Here is a 17,420-nt window from a genome sequence, read left to right as displayed (position 1 = left end):
AAGGGAAAACAAACACATTTTCTATTTGTTGTTTCAAGATAGTATTATATTTTTCCTTTAGGGGGCAGGATAACGTTATGGGAGTTAAATATTGCTTTAGAAAAAACGATCATGTAGTTATCGTTATGCCATATCTGGAACATGAATCCTTTTTGGTGAGTCCCAGCCTCTCTCTCTTTTTTTTTTTTTTTTTTTAAAATAAGCAGTAAAATACTTAATTACAAACAGTTGCACAATTACGATATTCAAATAATCTTTCAGGACATTTTGAACTCTCTCTCTTTTGAAGAAGTACGAGAATATATGTTTAATCTGTTTAAAGCATTGAGGCGCATTCATCACTTTGGTATTGTTCACCGTGATGTCAAGCCCAGTAACTTCCTGTACAACAGGCAACTGAAAAAGTAAGTCTACTCAGATGACTGTAATGCAATCTCATTTGGGAATGTGTGCCTTGGCAGAACATAGTAAATTAAGTTTTGGGTTTTTTTCCCCCTTCCAGCTGTACAATATGTGCTTAAACAGTAGAACTAAATACATATATAATTTTTCTTATTTAGAGATAAGGGACTTGATCAGGGTGAGAAAAAGAAGAACAATCCAGTAAGCATGAAAAATGTTTGGATCACAGAATGGCAAATACCTTTTTAAAATTAACTAAATTTAAGCTCAATGAGTAAAACTAGTAAAATTGTTGCATGTTGAATGGTGAGATTAAACTGAATACAATCACTGTTCATTGTTTACTTTAATATAATTATTACTGACCTCGATTTGTGCATAGGTCTTCAAAGAATGCATGTATTAACCTGTGTGTCTTGCAGCACATCTCAGTTGTGCATAGCAAGAAAGTTGATGTTTGTATTGGGGTTTGTGGGGTTTTTTGTTGTTGTTTTGCACTAGATAGCTTTACTACAAATTAGCTAGTCCTAAAACTAGGTCAGGTTTTCTTAATTATCTTTTGTCTGTAAGTAACTAAATTAAGGTAGTTAGTGTGATAGTCCACCTTTCATGAGGAGCTAAGTTAAGAAAAGCTAATACTTGCCTTCCTGTTAGTAGTGAGTAGCTAAATTCTAATGGCTTGGTAAATATTTCACTATGCTCCATACAAGAGGAAAGTAAAACTTTATAGGGAAAACTGACTGTCTTACATCAAGCTACCCATCTAGAAGTAATTCTCTCAACTCTTGGAAGATAAATTCCTTCTATAATGCTTGTTTACTCTGCTAGAATTATTTTAGAAAATTTTCTATTGTTTCTGAAGTGTGTCTCATTAGATCTGAAGTTGAGTCAACTTTGCATGCGTGGAACAAAATAGTGACTCAGAATGACTTGCCTATGGCAAGTAATAAGCATGTTTGTGTGTGCATGCCACTAACTTTTATGGAACCAAAGTTTTCGATTTAAAAAAGTTGTACTCATCATTTCAAAGAAAAACTTTCAAATGTGAATCAAATGTAAAGTAATGCAGTTGTATCTTCCGAAGTCGGCAGCCACTCTCCAATGAGAGTTTTGCCAGACTTCAGTATTGTGAAAACTGATAGGTCTTGTTTGTTTTCACTGCTACTATTGGGATCCCTTTGGAAAACAGTGAAATTGATAAGAATCAAGTCAGATTCTCTCAGTTGTCAGGTAGTTCTGAAGAGTGGCGGAGGTAGGCACTGGACTTAACATTGACAAGGGAAAAGGACCCTAAAAGTGAGACTGGGGGGAGGGGTTGTAAACGCCTCTTTAGTAGCAGCCAGAAAGCTGAAGGAAGGATAAAGTAGCAAAGACACTTCACTCAGATCATTCTGAAGGCTGGGGAAAGGTTAATGTAGCAGACACACACCCAGTCTCATGGTAGCCAATGGAACATGGGGGAATAGAGAGAATGTTCAGTCTCCTTTCCAACACCCAGTGTGGGACAGATTCTGGCTTTAAACGTATCAGACCTATACTAGATAGAGACTGATATGGAAAATGGAGTCCCCAAGCAGCACCCTGGTAGGAATCCTAGCACCTTTCACTTTTCTAGAAGCTTGGTGGGGGTACAAGGTGAGGATTGGCTTCTTGCTTGGGCATTACTTCTAGTCAGTGATGTCCAGTATCTTTCATAAGTCTGGGGCTACTAGGTTTACTGCTGGCTGTTAAGTGCCTAGTAAAATTTCCAAGCCAGTGGGCATATATGTGAATGAGTACTTGGGAGAGAATGTGGATGTTTGTGAGAGATTTCAGAGGGAGAAATGACAAAATATAGGGAGGAGGTAAATGTAAGATAAAAGGATAGAGGAATTAAAAAGGAATCTGACACTAAAAACAGCTCAGGGAAACTATACATCATGACATGAACAGAAAATGGAAGGAGAAAGTAAATGTAACAAAATAGTAGTAAGTAGGACTTATTGATTAGTATTCAGTGAAAATTATTCACTTTTGACTGATTATCAGTGTATTGGATAATCTTTTTTTATATTTGACCAGCCCTAATGAGGTACACTTTTAAAACATTTATTAGATAGAAAATTGATTGTGTTAGCTACAGCATATAACTGTTCTTTAAATTGCAATGGGTATGGGAGAACAATTATATTTCACCTGGCTAATAGCTTTAAATCATCTAGGTAAGAGGGGTCAGCTAAATTTTCAAACCTTGCTTCTTGTGTGTGTTGAATGCTGAGGTATATCTTAGCTTCTGTTCGAACAAAAGGTTTTTTTGGTATAGTATACATTTCTTAAATTGTCTTTTTAAATTTGTGTCTTTTAGGTATGCCCTAGTAGATTTTGGTTTGGCACAAGGAACCCCTGATACAAAAATAGAACTTCTCAGAGTTGTCCAGTCTGAAAGCCAACAGGAAAGTTGCTCACAAAATAAGCCTCACCTAACCTTGGGAAACAGGGCTCCTGTCAGCGTCACAGCACCTAGACAAATAGCTCAACAGTCAGCCTCAAAAACATCTGATAACATCGGCTCGCTTTCACAAATGCAGATTAAACAAGGAAAAGAAGGAAAGGTTCTGAGTCTTTTTCACTAATATTGCTGCATGAATTTATTTAATGTATTACTTCATCCAGTAGGGGGAGATGTAATACTAAAACAAAATTTGTCAGTCTCCAATTCCAAATCTTACTGTGTGCGCACTTACGCAACAGGTTAAAGTTTTGTAGAAGTTAAACTGTTCATAAAAATGGAATTAGTTTCTGTATAACTGTTGGCCTTGCACACTACTTCATGTTCAATGCCTGATATATCTAACAATGAAAATAATGAATTATCATGTAATGTTGCATGCTGTGTAGAATGCTAAAATGGGGTAATATTTGGTGACCCCTCAATCACCTTATGTAAAAAGGAGTTAACATTTTGGCAATATATACCATAGCTTCCCTACCCACAGAAAGTTTCTCATCTCTATTTTAGTTTCACACCAAAATACAACTGCTGTACATGTGAACTTCAGGGTGTCTTAGGGATATTTATGAAATGTGATGTTTTGTAAGCATGTTTGTTTTGTTTACACTAAGTTCTCCTTATCCACAGTAAGCTGGTGCCTGAAAATGACTTGCATGCAGCTGTTTTTGCCTTATGTCACATTACACTTTTAAATGCTGTCAGATTACATCTGATAGCATTACAGATGGAATTCTTATTCTCCTTTTTTGTTGTTGTTGTTGTAGGAGGGGTCTGTGCACCATTCTGTCCAGCGCTCTGTCTTTGGAGAAAGAAATTTTAATATCCACAGTTCCACATACCCAGAGAGCCCCACAGTAAAAGTAAGCAATACTGCTCACCAGGAGCACAACCAATTGCATATTTAAGTAATTGTGGAACTTAGTTGTGTTTCCTAAATGTTAGATATCCCTCAGTACTATCTGTGATTGGTTGTGGCACTAACAATTATTGAACAGAATTGGCATTTTAGCAAAGTCTTACACTTACTAAAGACTTGTTAATGATTTTTCAAAATGTTTGGGGGACACTGTTGTTACTGTTATGGTCTAGCTGTTGCCCCAGCTGATTTTATTTATGTAGTAATTAATCTTTATCTGTGTAGTTTAGAAATTATGCCAAAAAACTTGCTTTTGTATTCCAAAGTTGATAAGGCTACAGAGAAAACAGACTAGTTTGTAAAAACATTTTACTATATTATTATTATTATTATTATTATTATTAATATTATTATTGGGGCATGATGTCTAGTGGAAAATCGACATTAGCAAGAAAAAACTCTAACTATAAACTAAACCAGAGGGTTTGGCCAACAGTGATATTTTAACTGAGCAGTTTAGGCTTTGAAATAATGCTGCCAAATACTAACATCTAACTCTACTTCTTTTAGTATTTTTCTATTTCAGTTTTGCATTGTCTCTTTTAAAAAGAACAAAATAAAAAAACTAGACAATAATTAAATTACATTATCCTGGTTAATTCTATTTTTACTGTAATTTCAAATACTTATATTGTGGATATTAATTAGGGGTAGTCACTGAAAAAATATCTAATTTCCCAGGAAAATCACGAACTCCAAAAATTTTAAATCCTTGCTACTAATATTAGCCATTGGGATATCAGTAAACAAGACTGGTGGTCTCCTCTTTTTAAAACTGGCAACGTATTTTTGTTAGTGTTTTCAACACTCTAGTGGTAGGAGAAGGGGAATAGTGAAGTAAAATGGAAACAACGTTTAAATGTTTAAGACCTTTAGAAAATATAACATCTATATTACAGCTCATAAAGCAATCAAAGGTGATGGATGTTGCATCTAGAAAGTTAGCAACAAAGAAGATGATTATTTCTACAAAAGCAGTGAACAATGGTGTAGCCAGGAAAGCTGCCAACAGTTGCCCAGCTATTCTGACCTGTGACTGTTATGCAACAGATAGAGTTTGCAGTGTTTGCCTTTCAAGGTAATTTGCTTTGATGTTGTAAAATCAACTTCTGTGCTGTCAAGCAAGGTTAGAAACTTAGATTTACTGGACAGTTAATTTAGTAAGTGAAAGATAGCATTAGACCTATGCAAGTTACAAGCGTTAGAACACACTGTTTACTTGACAAAGATCATGGATTTCATATGGTACTCACTTCCAGTGCTAACTTCCTCATTGCAGATAAATGCAATTATATATAATTAAAATAGTTTGACATTGCGTTTTCTCCATTACAGAAAATTCTTCATTACAGAAAATCACTCGAGTTGTCTGACATAACTATTGTAGTTTAACCTCATCAATTTGTCCATCTCCCAGTAAACCAGTAGCCCTGCCCTATATCCTGTACATATAAAAAACTTTGGATGTTAGTGTATAAAGGCTGTTTCTTTAAGGTGTGAGGTTTTTTAATTTCAATATAGTAAAATAGCTTAACAATTCTCTGCATTAAAATCCTGAAATGGGTTTGTGGCAGGACTTATTTCCACCTAGATGGGTTAGCCAACGTACATATACCCACACCGCTATAGTGGTAAACCTTCCAGTAAGAGACCGTTTATAAGGAAAGTGTGGGTTCACTACTTAGCAGGGAAGGAGAGTTAATAACTGATGACATCAAGAAGACTGAGGTGTTCGATGTCTATTTTGCTTCAGTCTTCAGTAAAAAGGTTAATGGTGACCAGATGCTCAACACAATTAATATAACAAGAAGGGGGAAGGAACACAAGCCAGTGCAAGGAAAGAACAAGTTAAATAACATTTAGGTAAGTTAGATGTATTCAAGTCAGCAGGGCCTGATGAAGTTCATCCTAGGGTGCTTTGGTAAATAGCTGAAGCAGACTCAGAAACATTAGCAATTATCATTGAGAACTCCTGGATAATTGGTGTGGTTCCAGAGGACTGGAAAATGGCAAACACTATACTGATCTTAAAAAAGGGGAACAAAAAGGATACAGGGAATTATAAACCAGTCAGCTTAACTTCGATACCTAGAAAGATATTGAAACAAATAATTAAACAATCAATTTGTAAGCACCTAGAGGATAACAGGGTTATAAGGAATAGCCAGCATGGATTTGTCAAAAACAGATCATGCCAAACCAACCTCATTTCCTTTTGAGTGGGTTACCGGGGGGGACGGACGACACGACAGTAAATGTGATATCTTGATTTTAGTAAGGCTTTTGAGACAGTCCAAACTTGACATTCTTACATGCAAGCTATAAAAATGTGGTCGAGATGAAATAACTATAAAGTGGGTGCACAACTGATTGACACTCTGTACTCAAAGAGTAGTTATCAATGGCTTGGTGTCATACTGGGAGGGCGTATCTAATAGGGTCCCACAGGAGTCAGTCCTGGGTCTGGTACTAATCTGAAATCAACAAGATGAAATTCAATAGGGGCAAATGCAAAGTACTTCACTTAAGGAAAACTCAAGTGCATCCACTGCAAAATAGGGGATAAGGTGGTATTGACTAGGTGATAATACAGCTGAAAAGGATCTTGGGGTTATAGAAGGTCACAAATTGTTCCAGCTGTTGAGCCAGCAGTGTGATGCAGTTGTGAAAAATGCTAATATTCTGGGGTGTATTAAGAGTATTATTTGTAAGACATGGGAGGTAATTGTGTACACTGCTCTGTACCTCAGCTGGAGTACTGTGTCCAGTTCTGGGTGCCACATCTTAAGAAAGAAGTGAACGAATTGGAGAAAGTCCAGAGGAGAGCAACAAAAATGATAAATGGTTTGGAAAACCTGACCTATGAGGAAAGGTTAAAAGGTCTTGAGAAAAGACTGAGTTGGAGAGACTCAAATATGACTTCAGATATGGGAAGGCCAGTTGTAAAGAGGCCTGTGATCAATAGTTCTCAATGTCCACCAAAGTAGGACAAGTAGTAAGTCATGGGCTTAATCTGAAGCAAGGGAGATTTAGGTTAGATAGTAGGAAACCCTTTCTAACTCTTAAGGATAGTTAAATTCTGGAATAGACTTCCAAGGGAGGTTGTGGAATCCCCATCATTGGATGTTTTTAAGAACAAGTTGGATAAACACCTGTCAGGGATGGGCTGTGTTTACTTGGTCCTGCCTCAGTGCAGGAATCTGGATTTGATGACTTCTCAAAGGCCCTTCCAGCTCTACATTTGTATGATTCTATGATTATACCAGCAAAAGAGTTCTTTTGGCAGTATAGCTTAAACTAGTTCCCCAAATGAAATAAACTAAACCAGGAAGATTTTTTTTTTCTTGGAATAGCTGCCTCTGCACTAGGGCTTCGCTGGAATAGCTATGTCTGTTAGCCCTGTCACTTTTCACATCCTTAACAGACATAGTTATGGCAGCAAAACTTAAGGGCAGACCAAGCCACATGGTTTGATTCTTCCAGGAAATTTTATTTATTTAAAAGTGAATTGAAATACTGTTTTAAAAAAACAAAAACAAAGCTTTATTAAAATGTAGAATCATTTCACTTCTCTATTCATTTATAAAAACCTCACATCTTAAAACCTAACATTTGAAAAATGTATGCACTACTTAGCTTAGCTGTCAAGACTTCAGCTCAGGATTCCATATTTCTCTTACAGGAGTCATAGTCATGTCTTCCATTTAGTGTAGATCTTTCTAGGCACCTATAACACTACTACTGAGTAGTCTAAGTGCTGTGCAAGAGAAATATAGAACCATGAACTCAGGTCTTGGTAAGTAAATAAGAGGAAACATTTTTGTTAAATATGTTTTTTAAATTGTTTCTGGAAACGTAGGCTGTGTGAACTGTTTCAAAATAGCAGTACTGCATCTGAAATAGTCACTTTTCATCTGAAATTTCAACAAGTTCTATTTAAGGCATTTGGGTTCCCCTTTAACATACGGTTTTCTGCGTATTTGGAGATTCATCACTAAAAGGAAAACTATAAATTTGTCTTGTAGCATAAGACGGAAGGAAGTTAGGTTTTACCTTTTTTTCCCTCTAGAATGTCCCTACAATTTACTTAAACATATCATCATGTACACGCCTTAATAGTCAGACAATTTGGCATTTCAATTCAAATCCATCCCATATGTGGAGTTAACTTCCATTCATGTGAGCCATTCCTCCATCAGGGATGTGAGTTATTCCAACAATTCTTTGCATTAATGAGAAAGTTCTGTTTACTGGGTGTAGCTTCCAAAATACTATGTGGTCTCTTACTTCCTGGCCTGATGTCACTATGCTTTGACAATCATTATATCTTGTTAGTCAAATGTGCTGTTTTTACAGAATGTGGAATTTGAAGGGGTTGATGTTACTAATTTAAAAAACAAACCTGACCCCTGCAAGCTGGACACGTAGGGCTACATGAGGACACTCAGAAAGGTTAAGGTTAATGAACTGAAGGTTTAATATGCTTTAACTTCACACCCGTGTGGATGCTCTCATTCAAAAGTAAAGCAGCCTTAAGCCATGTGTTTTAACTTCACACCTTTCATTAATTCATCTTAACTTTTGAGTGTCCCTGTGTAAGCTAGCCCTTAATGGAAATCATGCTGCAGCTGATGAAAACTGAAAACATCATCATGATTGAAGCATGCAACTTATTTTTGTGTATTATCTCATTCTAAATATTATATTCCACATATTTAATGTTGCCTGATTAAAATGCTAATATATGCAACATGTGACAATGTGGACATGTCTCATAGAAGCATGTTAAAAATGGTTTCTGTCTTCTGTAGTAACCAGGAGCATTATGAATTATGTATCCCATTGCACTCTAAATGTGGTTTTCTTCTTTATTACAAGACGTCAACAAGTTGCTCCTAGGGCAGGGACACCAGGATTCAGAGCACCAGAGGTATTAACTAAGTGCCCTACTCAGACTACAGGTAATATACATCAGACTAAAATTAGTGACTCTTCTACATTTGGATTTTCCCATTTGTGCATAGTACTTTATTTTTGATTCTATGAATGCCTTTTCTGTTTACATTATGGAATTCATTTTATTGTCCTTTCTAACATTGTTCAAGCATTTCCTGTTTTTTATTAAAGTGTTCATTACTCAGAATGAAGAACAAGTTAGGAATTTTTTAAAATGTTTGAAACGTGAATGCATCTTAATTGGTTTAAGGTACAGTGTCATATGCAGCAGTTAGTAGAATTTTTCTTTTAAAAAGATAGAACTTTCAGCTTTTTCCAATTTTTTGGCTTTGTTTCAATTAAAGTTCTGAGTTGCCCTCCTCCCGGCCCTGTTTATACTTCAGATGCTTTTAAAGAGCAATCATAATTAACACAATATGTTTGCAAACAGATTAATAGACAACAGAAAAAGCTGATAGACTTCTTGATCTGTTCAGGCATCCAGAAATCCATGGATGTGAGATAAACAGCCTTACTATAATTAGTATTTAGGTAATCAAAATTGCTTCTGAACAGGTTCCTCCCAGCCCCAAAACTCTTACTGCTGGGTAGAAGATAGATCCAGACTTCATAAAGCTTTCATTTTTCTTATTCAAATGTGTATTTGTATTAGGTTCCCACTTAAAACACCCTCTTTTTGAGTTAAAAAAGTCTAAAGATAAAGGACCTCTATAGCTTAGACTAACCATCTTTTTCACTTTGAACTACTATCAGTCAGATAGCTGATGTAAATACTATGGAAGGGAGTGTTTATGTGAAAAGGTGAGAGACTAATAAAAGTCAGTGGAGTAATTGAAAGTTATGGTAGATGAGAAATGTGAAGAAATGCAAACACTCAAATCATAGATTAAACTATTGAGATAAATGAGTTTTAAGGTTAAAGCACATGGTTTGGAGATCTGTATCCTAATCCCAGTTCTCCCAGACTTGTGTGTGGCCTAAGTCATTTACGGCTGGATCCACAAAGATATTACGTGTTGCAGTGCTCAATGTTCCAACACCTAACCCCTACATGCCCTGCTGTCTCATGGAATCCTCAGCTCCAGGTTAGGCAGTCAAGGGAGATATCATCAGAAGCCAGCAACCTGAGTGAGGAGCCACCTAAACTAACCAGGAGTAAAATGCAGAGATAAGTGGTGGGCCTTAGGCCCAGGTCCTCAGTGGTATTTAGGCACCTAACTCCCATTGATCTGAGCCTTTAATACCTGACTGACAGGCCCACAGATAGGCATTTCCCTCCACTGGTATCCTTAGCCATGAACCTTCTCCAGGTGAGCTACCTGATGCCCTAGCAGATCTTTCATGCCTCCCCCTCCAAAAAAGACTGGAATACCCAATTGCCTGGTGGTTAGGGCACTCAGCTGGGATGTAGGTTCAAGTCCCGGCTTCAAATCAGGCACTGCAGGGACTTGTACCTATATCCCAGTTGAGTGCCCTAACCACCAGGTTATTGGGTATTGTGGGGTGGTCTCTCTGAAGCTCTCCTGTACCCTGTTGGAACTGTTCCACTTTCTATTAAATAATTAAATATTCATTGGAGCAAGGACATGAACTTGGAGCTCCCACATCCCAGGTGAATGCCCAAACCATTTACTTATAGTCGAGCTCTCTCTCAATATTTATTTATACAAAGAGTAACAACTTCAACAGGAGATATTCCCACCCCTGTATACCCAATTACCTGGTGGTTAGGGCACTCATGTGGGATGTGGAAAACCAGGGTTCAAGTCCCTGCTTCAAATCAGACAGAACAAGGACTTGAACTAGGTCACCCACATCCCACAAGTGCTGTAAGCACACAGACAAATGTGCCAACCTGTGGGGGAATACCTAGTTTGAGAATGCTGTTTCAGGGCTTTGGCTTGAGTTAGGGCTTTGATTAGCTCATTAACTTAGTGGTGGCATCAGCACTTAGATGACTTTGCAAATGCTGAGCTGTGGAAATGTAGTCATCTACAGGAACAGGCAGCAGCTGAGCAGCAGTTTTGAGAATGTCAAGAGGCACCCAAGTCATGGACATATATGCCTAAATAGGCAGTTAGGCACCTAAAAACCTTTGTAGATCTAGTCTTATGTCTATGGCTCCGCTTCCCCATCCATAAAGTGAGGCTAATATTTAAACTATCCCACAAGGGTCTGAGGCTAACTTCATCAGTGATTATAATATAATTTTGAGATCTTCTGTTAGATCCTGCAGCAGTTCAAAGTACCACTTTGCAACTATGTGCCCATAATTACACCTGTTTAGCAATTGAATCATTCTTCATTAAAAAGTTGAACTATTAAGTTATCTGCAATTGTCAAACTATCACTTTACATATTCAGAGCACAGTAGAGGCTGTGTTTGTAAGTGGAAATAATTAAACTCAGATCCATGTGATTCTACAAAAACATCAACTTTTTTCTAAAGAGTTAATTACTTTGACCTTAAAAAAAAAAAAAAAAAAAAAAAAAGACAAAAGCTGTTTTTTCCCTCAGTCCTGGAGAACTCTTCAGCCTCTCTGTTTTCCTTTCCCCACCAGCCTTCAAACAAATTAGTGAGCCAAATAAATGATGGCAGACAGATATTCTCATAACTGTAATGCTGAAAATTATCGTGTTTGGGAAAGGAACCCAATGCACTCTTTGTACTCTTCATAAAATTATGAAAATGATGAACAACCTCTAACTGCTACAATTCTTAAGATGGTTACCTTGTCAAGTCATTTTATGTTAGGGGTAAACAGTCTTCAGCATAAATCCATTTAGAATTGCCAGGTCATCTTCCACTGTTACAGGAAATTACTTCAGATATTTAATTATTTGAAGTTAGTGCTGGCTTTATATTTTAACCTCCTTTTTCCCTAGGCAAATTTTTAGATAATCTCTAGAGCATGGCTTGACAAAGCCCTGGTTGGGATGGTTTAGTTGGGGTTGGTCCTGCTTTGACTAGGGGCTTGGACTAGATGACCACCTGAGGTCCCTTCCAACCCTACTCTTTTATGATTCTATGCATTATTATTAAAACACTTTTAGTTAATGGCTATTGGCAAGCATTGTAATTAACCAGCCTAATTTTTCCACCCTACCTGAAAGACTTAATGTTGGCTAGAGCTAAATCTGCATACTGTGCATGCTTAAAACTAGCATCAGACTAAGGCCTTGATCCTGCAAACACTGAAGTATATTCATAACTGTACAGAGTGGTTCCATAAGAGTCAGTGGGACTATTCATGTGGGTAAAGTTAGGTACATGCTTAAGAGCTTGCAGGATTGGAGCTTACAACTGTGTTGTATGTTGAAATGTTCAACTATGTTGAAATGTAATCTATATGGCTAAAATCAATAGGTTATTAATTAAATTATTTCTTTTGAAACTTTGCTGGTTATGAGGGTTTTTCTAAACTCCAGATGATAAAGTTGTGGGTTCCTTGTTACTAAAAGCTTGCCTTCAATTGCAGCAATTGACATGTGGTCTGCAGGAATCATATTCCTTTCTTTGCTCAGTGGACGGTATCCATTTTACAAAGCAAGTGATGATTTAACTGCTTTGGCACAGATCATGACTATTCGTGGATCCAGAGAAACTATTCAGGCTGCTAAAACATTTGGTATGCAAGTTTTTAATTACCGAAAAAAATCGTATCTTTAGTCTGTTATACATCACTTAGGTAATAAAGTAATATTTACATGTTTGTATGCCCAAATTCACTAAAACCTATGGAATTTTATAATAAGTACATTCCCATTTGCTAGTGTGGAATAAGTTGTAACAAAATACTAATATTAAAACAGCTTAAACAAAAAAAAAAAACCCACTCTTTTCTAGTTGATCTTTATAATTTGCATTTATATAGTGCTGTTCATCCTAAAGAATTCTCAAACTGCTTACAAACTATATATTGCCCTTCACTGAAATGCCGCAATTTCAGAAACGGAATATAGCAGCTATGTAATGACTCCAATAGGAATTTGGTTAGAATGTTTGAACTAGCATCCATATTCCCGCAGAAAATGCCCTGGAGCTTTAAATGAATGTAGTCCAAAATTTGGATATTGTAACCATTAGCTTTTATTTTTTAAAAAGCCATTAGAAATATTTGGGATTAAAAATATTTCAGTGGAAATAGGGTTGTTTATACAAGTAAACATTTCCCTTCATTGTTTACAAATCAAACATTGCAACATTTAATACCTGAAAGTGAAACTGACATTAATTTTCATTTTCCAAACCAATGCATAAATAAAGAAAAATTGTTTTTTAATGTTTCTTTATTTCTACTAATCTAAGGTAGTGGTTGTAAAATAGACAAAATTGATGATGTGTCTCACCAGAAGTGGTAAAGACTTTAGTTTTAATTATTTTATGTCCTTTGGGATAAAACTAAAAAAACCAAAAACTTTCCACAAGTACCCAGTGGGCCAATTCCTGAGCCACACCTTTCACGAAGTGCATCTCTGGATAGTGTGAAATGTTGCTACTGGTGGCTTTGCCATCTGCCTTGTCTCCGATTAAGTAAGAGCACTCCAGCCTCACCTTCTACAACTCCGGAATGCCCCTCCGCTTTTTTCTATGGGGCCAATAGCTGTGCAAGGCCCAAGCATAATTTTTTAAGGCCCACTAACACAGGCCCCCCTCCAAGATTTGCAAATCTCACAAGATCTGGACAATAGATACAGAGAAATAAGTTTCTATAAATATCTTCAGGCATGATCTACAATTTAGTCTCAATTTTTTCCTCATGGTAATGGGGGTTGCAGCCTGGCCTGGGCCCCCACAGGGCTTCCGGGCTCCAGTAAAGTGTACCCTTTTTCCCTCCCATGTGGGGGCCCTCTAGCTGTGTACCCTGCTGTGAAAGGATAACAAAGTTTTCATAACTACCAAGACTACAAGGGAGGCATTAAACATAGGAAAATTGCAAAAGCTAAAAAAAAAAAAAAGTAAAATGTTCCTAGTTTCTCTCAAATTATATGAAATGCTAATTTTTTGCCACTTCACAAGTAACTAATCCAAAAAACAGGTATGAGAGAGATTTATAGTTCTTTTCTTCAAATGTACTTAGTTTAGTATGTTATCTAACATAGAGTATGCAGAAACAGAGGTCAAAACACTTCCAGTGATTCCATGCCTGAATGGAGTTTTGCACTTAAACCAGGGATTTACCCACTTTATGTATGAATAATACTGCATATCCTCTCCAAAATTACAGCACTTACTTGAGTACACAATGAATTTTGAGAATTTTCAGAGTTGCAATTAAGTCCCGTCCGTCCCGTCCCCCTCCCAAAAAAAAAATTATCTTAATAATGGAATAATAGATATTTCAAACTACCCTATAGTTAAAACTTACTGAGGTCTTTTGTAGAGGTTACATTTGACTTTTTGTAGGATTAGTGGTACTCCCCCCCCATTCTTCTTCTTAACTGAAGATTTCTTGAGCAGAGGATAAGAATAATGTATTACAGAGAATTCCATGTAGGACTACCCTCTTTCAAAATGGCTGCCATCTCTCATTGTCACAGCTTGACTTAGCTTTCTGGAAACCATGGGAGATGGTGATCATTTCTTTTTTAAAAGAGCATTTTTCAACGAAAATACCTGAACCAAGAATGGTCTTAGTACCATTGAGATGTTTCAAACAAATCTGAAATTGTTTGCAATTGTATATTATGTGTAGTAAAACAGTGCTTACTATAAACACTATTTTCCTCATAGGCAAATCAATACTGTGTACCAAAGAAGTCCCAGCACAGGATTTAAGAACACTCTGTGAAAGGCTTAGAGGAACAAATAGCAGCTGTACTAAATCGACAAGTGATGTGCTCACCAATCCTTTACATGAACCTGCTTTGGCAACTGATACAGATAAAAAGGTAGAGTTTGCTTCCCAAACACCTGGGGAAAATATCCAGCAGCTGAGGAACAGCTGTCATGAAGATGTCAATGGCTTGGAAATTAAAATAACAGAAAAGGCAACAGATTTGAAAGGATGGGATAGAGTTCCTGATGAGGCTTATGACCTACTTGATAAGCTACTAGATCTAAACCCGGCTACAAGAATAACTGCAAAAGAGGCTTTGCTGCATCGTTTTTTTAAAGATGTCAGAATGTGAGAAGACAACTGATTTCATTATTTTCTTGATATTTACTTCCTATGAAAATAGTATACAGTAGTAGTTGAATTTCACATGCTGTTTTTAACATCTACAAATCTTTGTGAAATCCAACTGCTGACAGACGCTCACTTTGAGTTTATTTAGCTTCATAGCATGTACTGATCTTTTTTTGTACTGTGTGGAAGAGGTTTCTGAAGAAAAAAATGTCAGAAATACATTTCTGGTGGAGGACAGTTGGCATCATGGATTTGGAAGTAGAATATGGAGCATTTCACATTTTAAATCACCATTTCAAATCCATTTCTTATTATTAGGGATGGAAACTTATCTTCTGATGGCTGTTCAGTGGCCTGTGTGAAGAGAATTTATGGTTATTGTCCAACTGTAGAAGACAAGTGTTCGCATTACCGAAGAACCTTTCCTTGCTGATTATTCAATCTTTGGTATCAGAGACTATGGATGAGAAGTGACATACATTCTCTCACACACAGACCCACCCAGGTTATTGCTGAAGCTAATTGGTGAGGTGTTGTGGGAAAGATAGCTGTCTGTGCTGCAGATGTTCTGTGAGGAAATGAAGGACTTAGTCTAAGGCTGTTAATAACAAGTTTTACAAGCATTAAGTTCACTTATTTGTTTTAAAAGCTTCTAGTAAAATTAAACTAACTTTTCCTACAAAAAACATACATTAGCGTGCTTCTAAGTGTGGTGTAATATGAGGAAATGTTGTAGACACACTTTTGGTCAACATATGTTTAGTATTCTGTCCACATGCATACAACCCTTTCTTTTATCCTTGTGGGCCACTTACATTCCAGATTATCCTTTTTGTATTGGACAGCCTGGGTACATTGCTACTGGCCACAGATAGTAAGTCTATCCAAGTCATCCCCAGAGAATACTTTGTTTGTATAAACTGCTACTCTAGCGGTCAGGCATTGTTTGTTTGACTGTGTGACCTCCGTAAGGGCAAGTGTTCCAAGAAGTGTATCCTTCCCTCTCCCCCACTTGGGCAGTAGGAATTAGCACAACTGCTTGCATTATACATAGCCTGTACTTTCTCAGCTAAAGTAACATGAGTAACTCACTGCACACCGACCACCAACTCACTGATTAGCTCATGTGGCCTGTATGGATATCAATAAAACTGTTTTGGAAACTTATATTTTCAAACTATCCATTAAATAAGTTTTGCTTTTATAACTTGGGAAGACTGTAGAGTGGTAATAGCAATATTTTGGCAGTTTTAAACTAAGGAAGGGGCATCCTGCGGGATGACTTTGTACAGGAAATAATATATTCTAATGTAGTTTTTTCTTGTTTTCCTGCATAAATCCCTCAATGATGGAAAACTGGAAAACAAAGTTTTCCAGACCTTTAAGAAATAAGTCTCAAGAATGCTTTTTGGAATTGTATTGAAAGGTTTTGTGGCTTTTTTATGGTTTTAAAAAAAAAAAAAAAAAAAACTTCCCAGGGTGTGTGTGTGGGGTGACCCTATTGTTGGCAACCATTATTAAATGGGTTTTTTAGCTCCCACTGCCTCAAAAGCAGTTAATGACCTGATTTCTTATTGATCCAGGCGATGTTTATAGCTTTACTCTAGTAGTAGCAGCAGCAGCATTGTGGTAAGCTCATGGGGCCCCAGTCATGGATCAGGACTGCACTGTGGTATTCACTGTACAAACACCTAACAGAAAGATGGCCCCTGCTCCAGAAAGCTTACAATCCAAGAAAAGAAATACACCAGACAGAGACTGATAACAATTAGACAATTCTAGTCATTATGATCAGAAGTGACCTCATTGGTGAAGTTTCTGTAGAGTGGGCATCATGACAGGAGAGTTTTAAAGAAAGATTTGAAGGTTGACAATATGTTCTGCAGATGTTTACAGGGAGCTCCTCCCATGTGTGAGCAAAAACATGGGGGATAGTACAAAAGTGCTTGTTGAAAAATGCAACAAATAGGCAACAAAAGCTGGCATTGGCAGAGCAGAGCCAGAATTCAGCATCTCAATAGCATGAGATGGTAGGTAGGTGAGCTTTAAAAGTGAAGACAAGTAGTTTGTGTGTGGCACAGTGTGAGATAGTGGAGGGATGCAAAGGGGTGATGTGGTTAAATTGATAAGCCAGAAAAGTGTGTGCAGCAGCATTTTGAATGGATATAAATGAGACTATGAGATTTGTCAGAACAGGTGAGAAGGATGTTATAGTAGTTAAGACAAGATGACATTCTGTCTTTTAGTATCTCTTTTTAAAAAAAAAAACAAAACAGATTACGGTGCTGTGACTGGCTAAAATCTTTGGGGATCTTGATACAAGGGTATACAAGACAAAGTATTAATGAGACAAATACAGGGCTATCTAAATCAAAACAGAAATAAGTGTGTGAGTGGTATAAACTATCCCATGTGTCTAAATGAAGTGTTTGTGCTGAAGCCTGTGGACAACTTGAATCACAACACTGAAAGGACAGAGTCATATTTAAGATATTTTTAATTTTTTGAAAATAGTCAGTTTTAA

At 36.9% G+C, this 17,420-nt stretch overlaps 1 protein-coding gene across 2 annotated transcripts in view; it reads left to right on the top strand.

Moving 5' to 3' along the window:
• The window catches only part of CDC7 (cell division cycle 7), a 28,366-nt gene extending 11,919 nt beyond the window's left edge, over positions 1 to 16,447 (top strand). For both annotated transcript variants that reach the window (XM_067538493.1, XM_067538494.1), the window contains exons 5-12: positions 62 to 155; positions 262 to 404; positions 2,747 to 2,993; positions 3,658 to 3,753; positions 4,709 to 4,887; positions 8,688 to 8,770; positions 12,245 to 12,394; positions 14,500 to 16,447. In XM_067538493.1, coding sequence (XP_067394594.1) covers positions 62 to 155; positions 262 to 404; positions 2,747 to 2,993; positions 3,658 to 3,753; positions 4,709 to 4,887; positions 8,688 to 8,770; positions 12,245 to 12,394; positions 14,500 to 14,897 — 1,390 coding nt within the window. In that variant the 3' untranslated portion in view covers positions 14,898 to 16,447. The remainder of the gene's footprint in view (positions 1 to 61; positions 156 to 261; positions 405 to 2,746; positions 2,994 to 3,657; positions 3,754 to 4,708; positions 4,888 to 8,687; positions 8,771 to 12,244; positions 12,395 to 14,499) is intronic.
• The last annotated feature ends 973 nt before the right edge of the window (positions 16,448 to 17,420 follow it).

The sequence above is a fragment of the Emydura macquarii genome, unplaced genomic scaffold (genome assembly GCF_026122565.2).
Source record: "Emydura macquarii macquarii isolate MOO-44397 ecotype Brisbane River unplaced genomic scaffold, CSIRO-AGI_Emac_v2 contig_480, whole genome shotgun sequence".
NCBI classification, from domain to species: Eukaryota; Metazoa; Chordata; order Testudines; family Chelidae; genus Emydura; species Emydura macquarii.
This window is presented reverse-complemented; position numbering and strand designations above follow the sequence as displayed.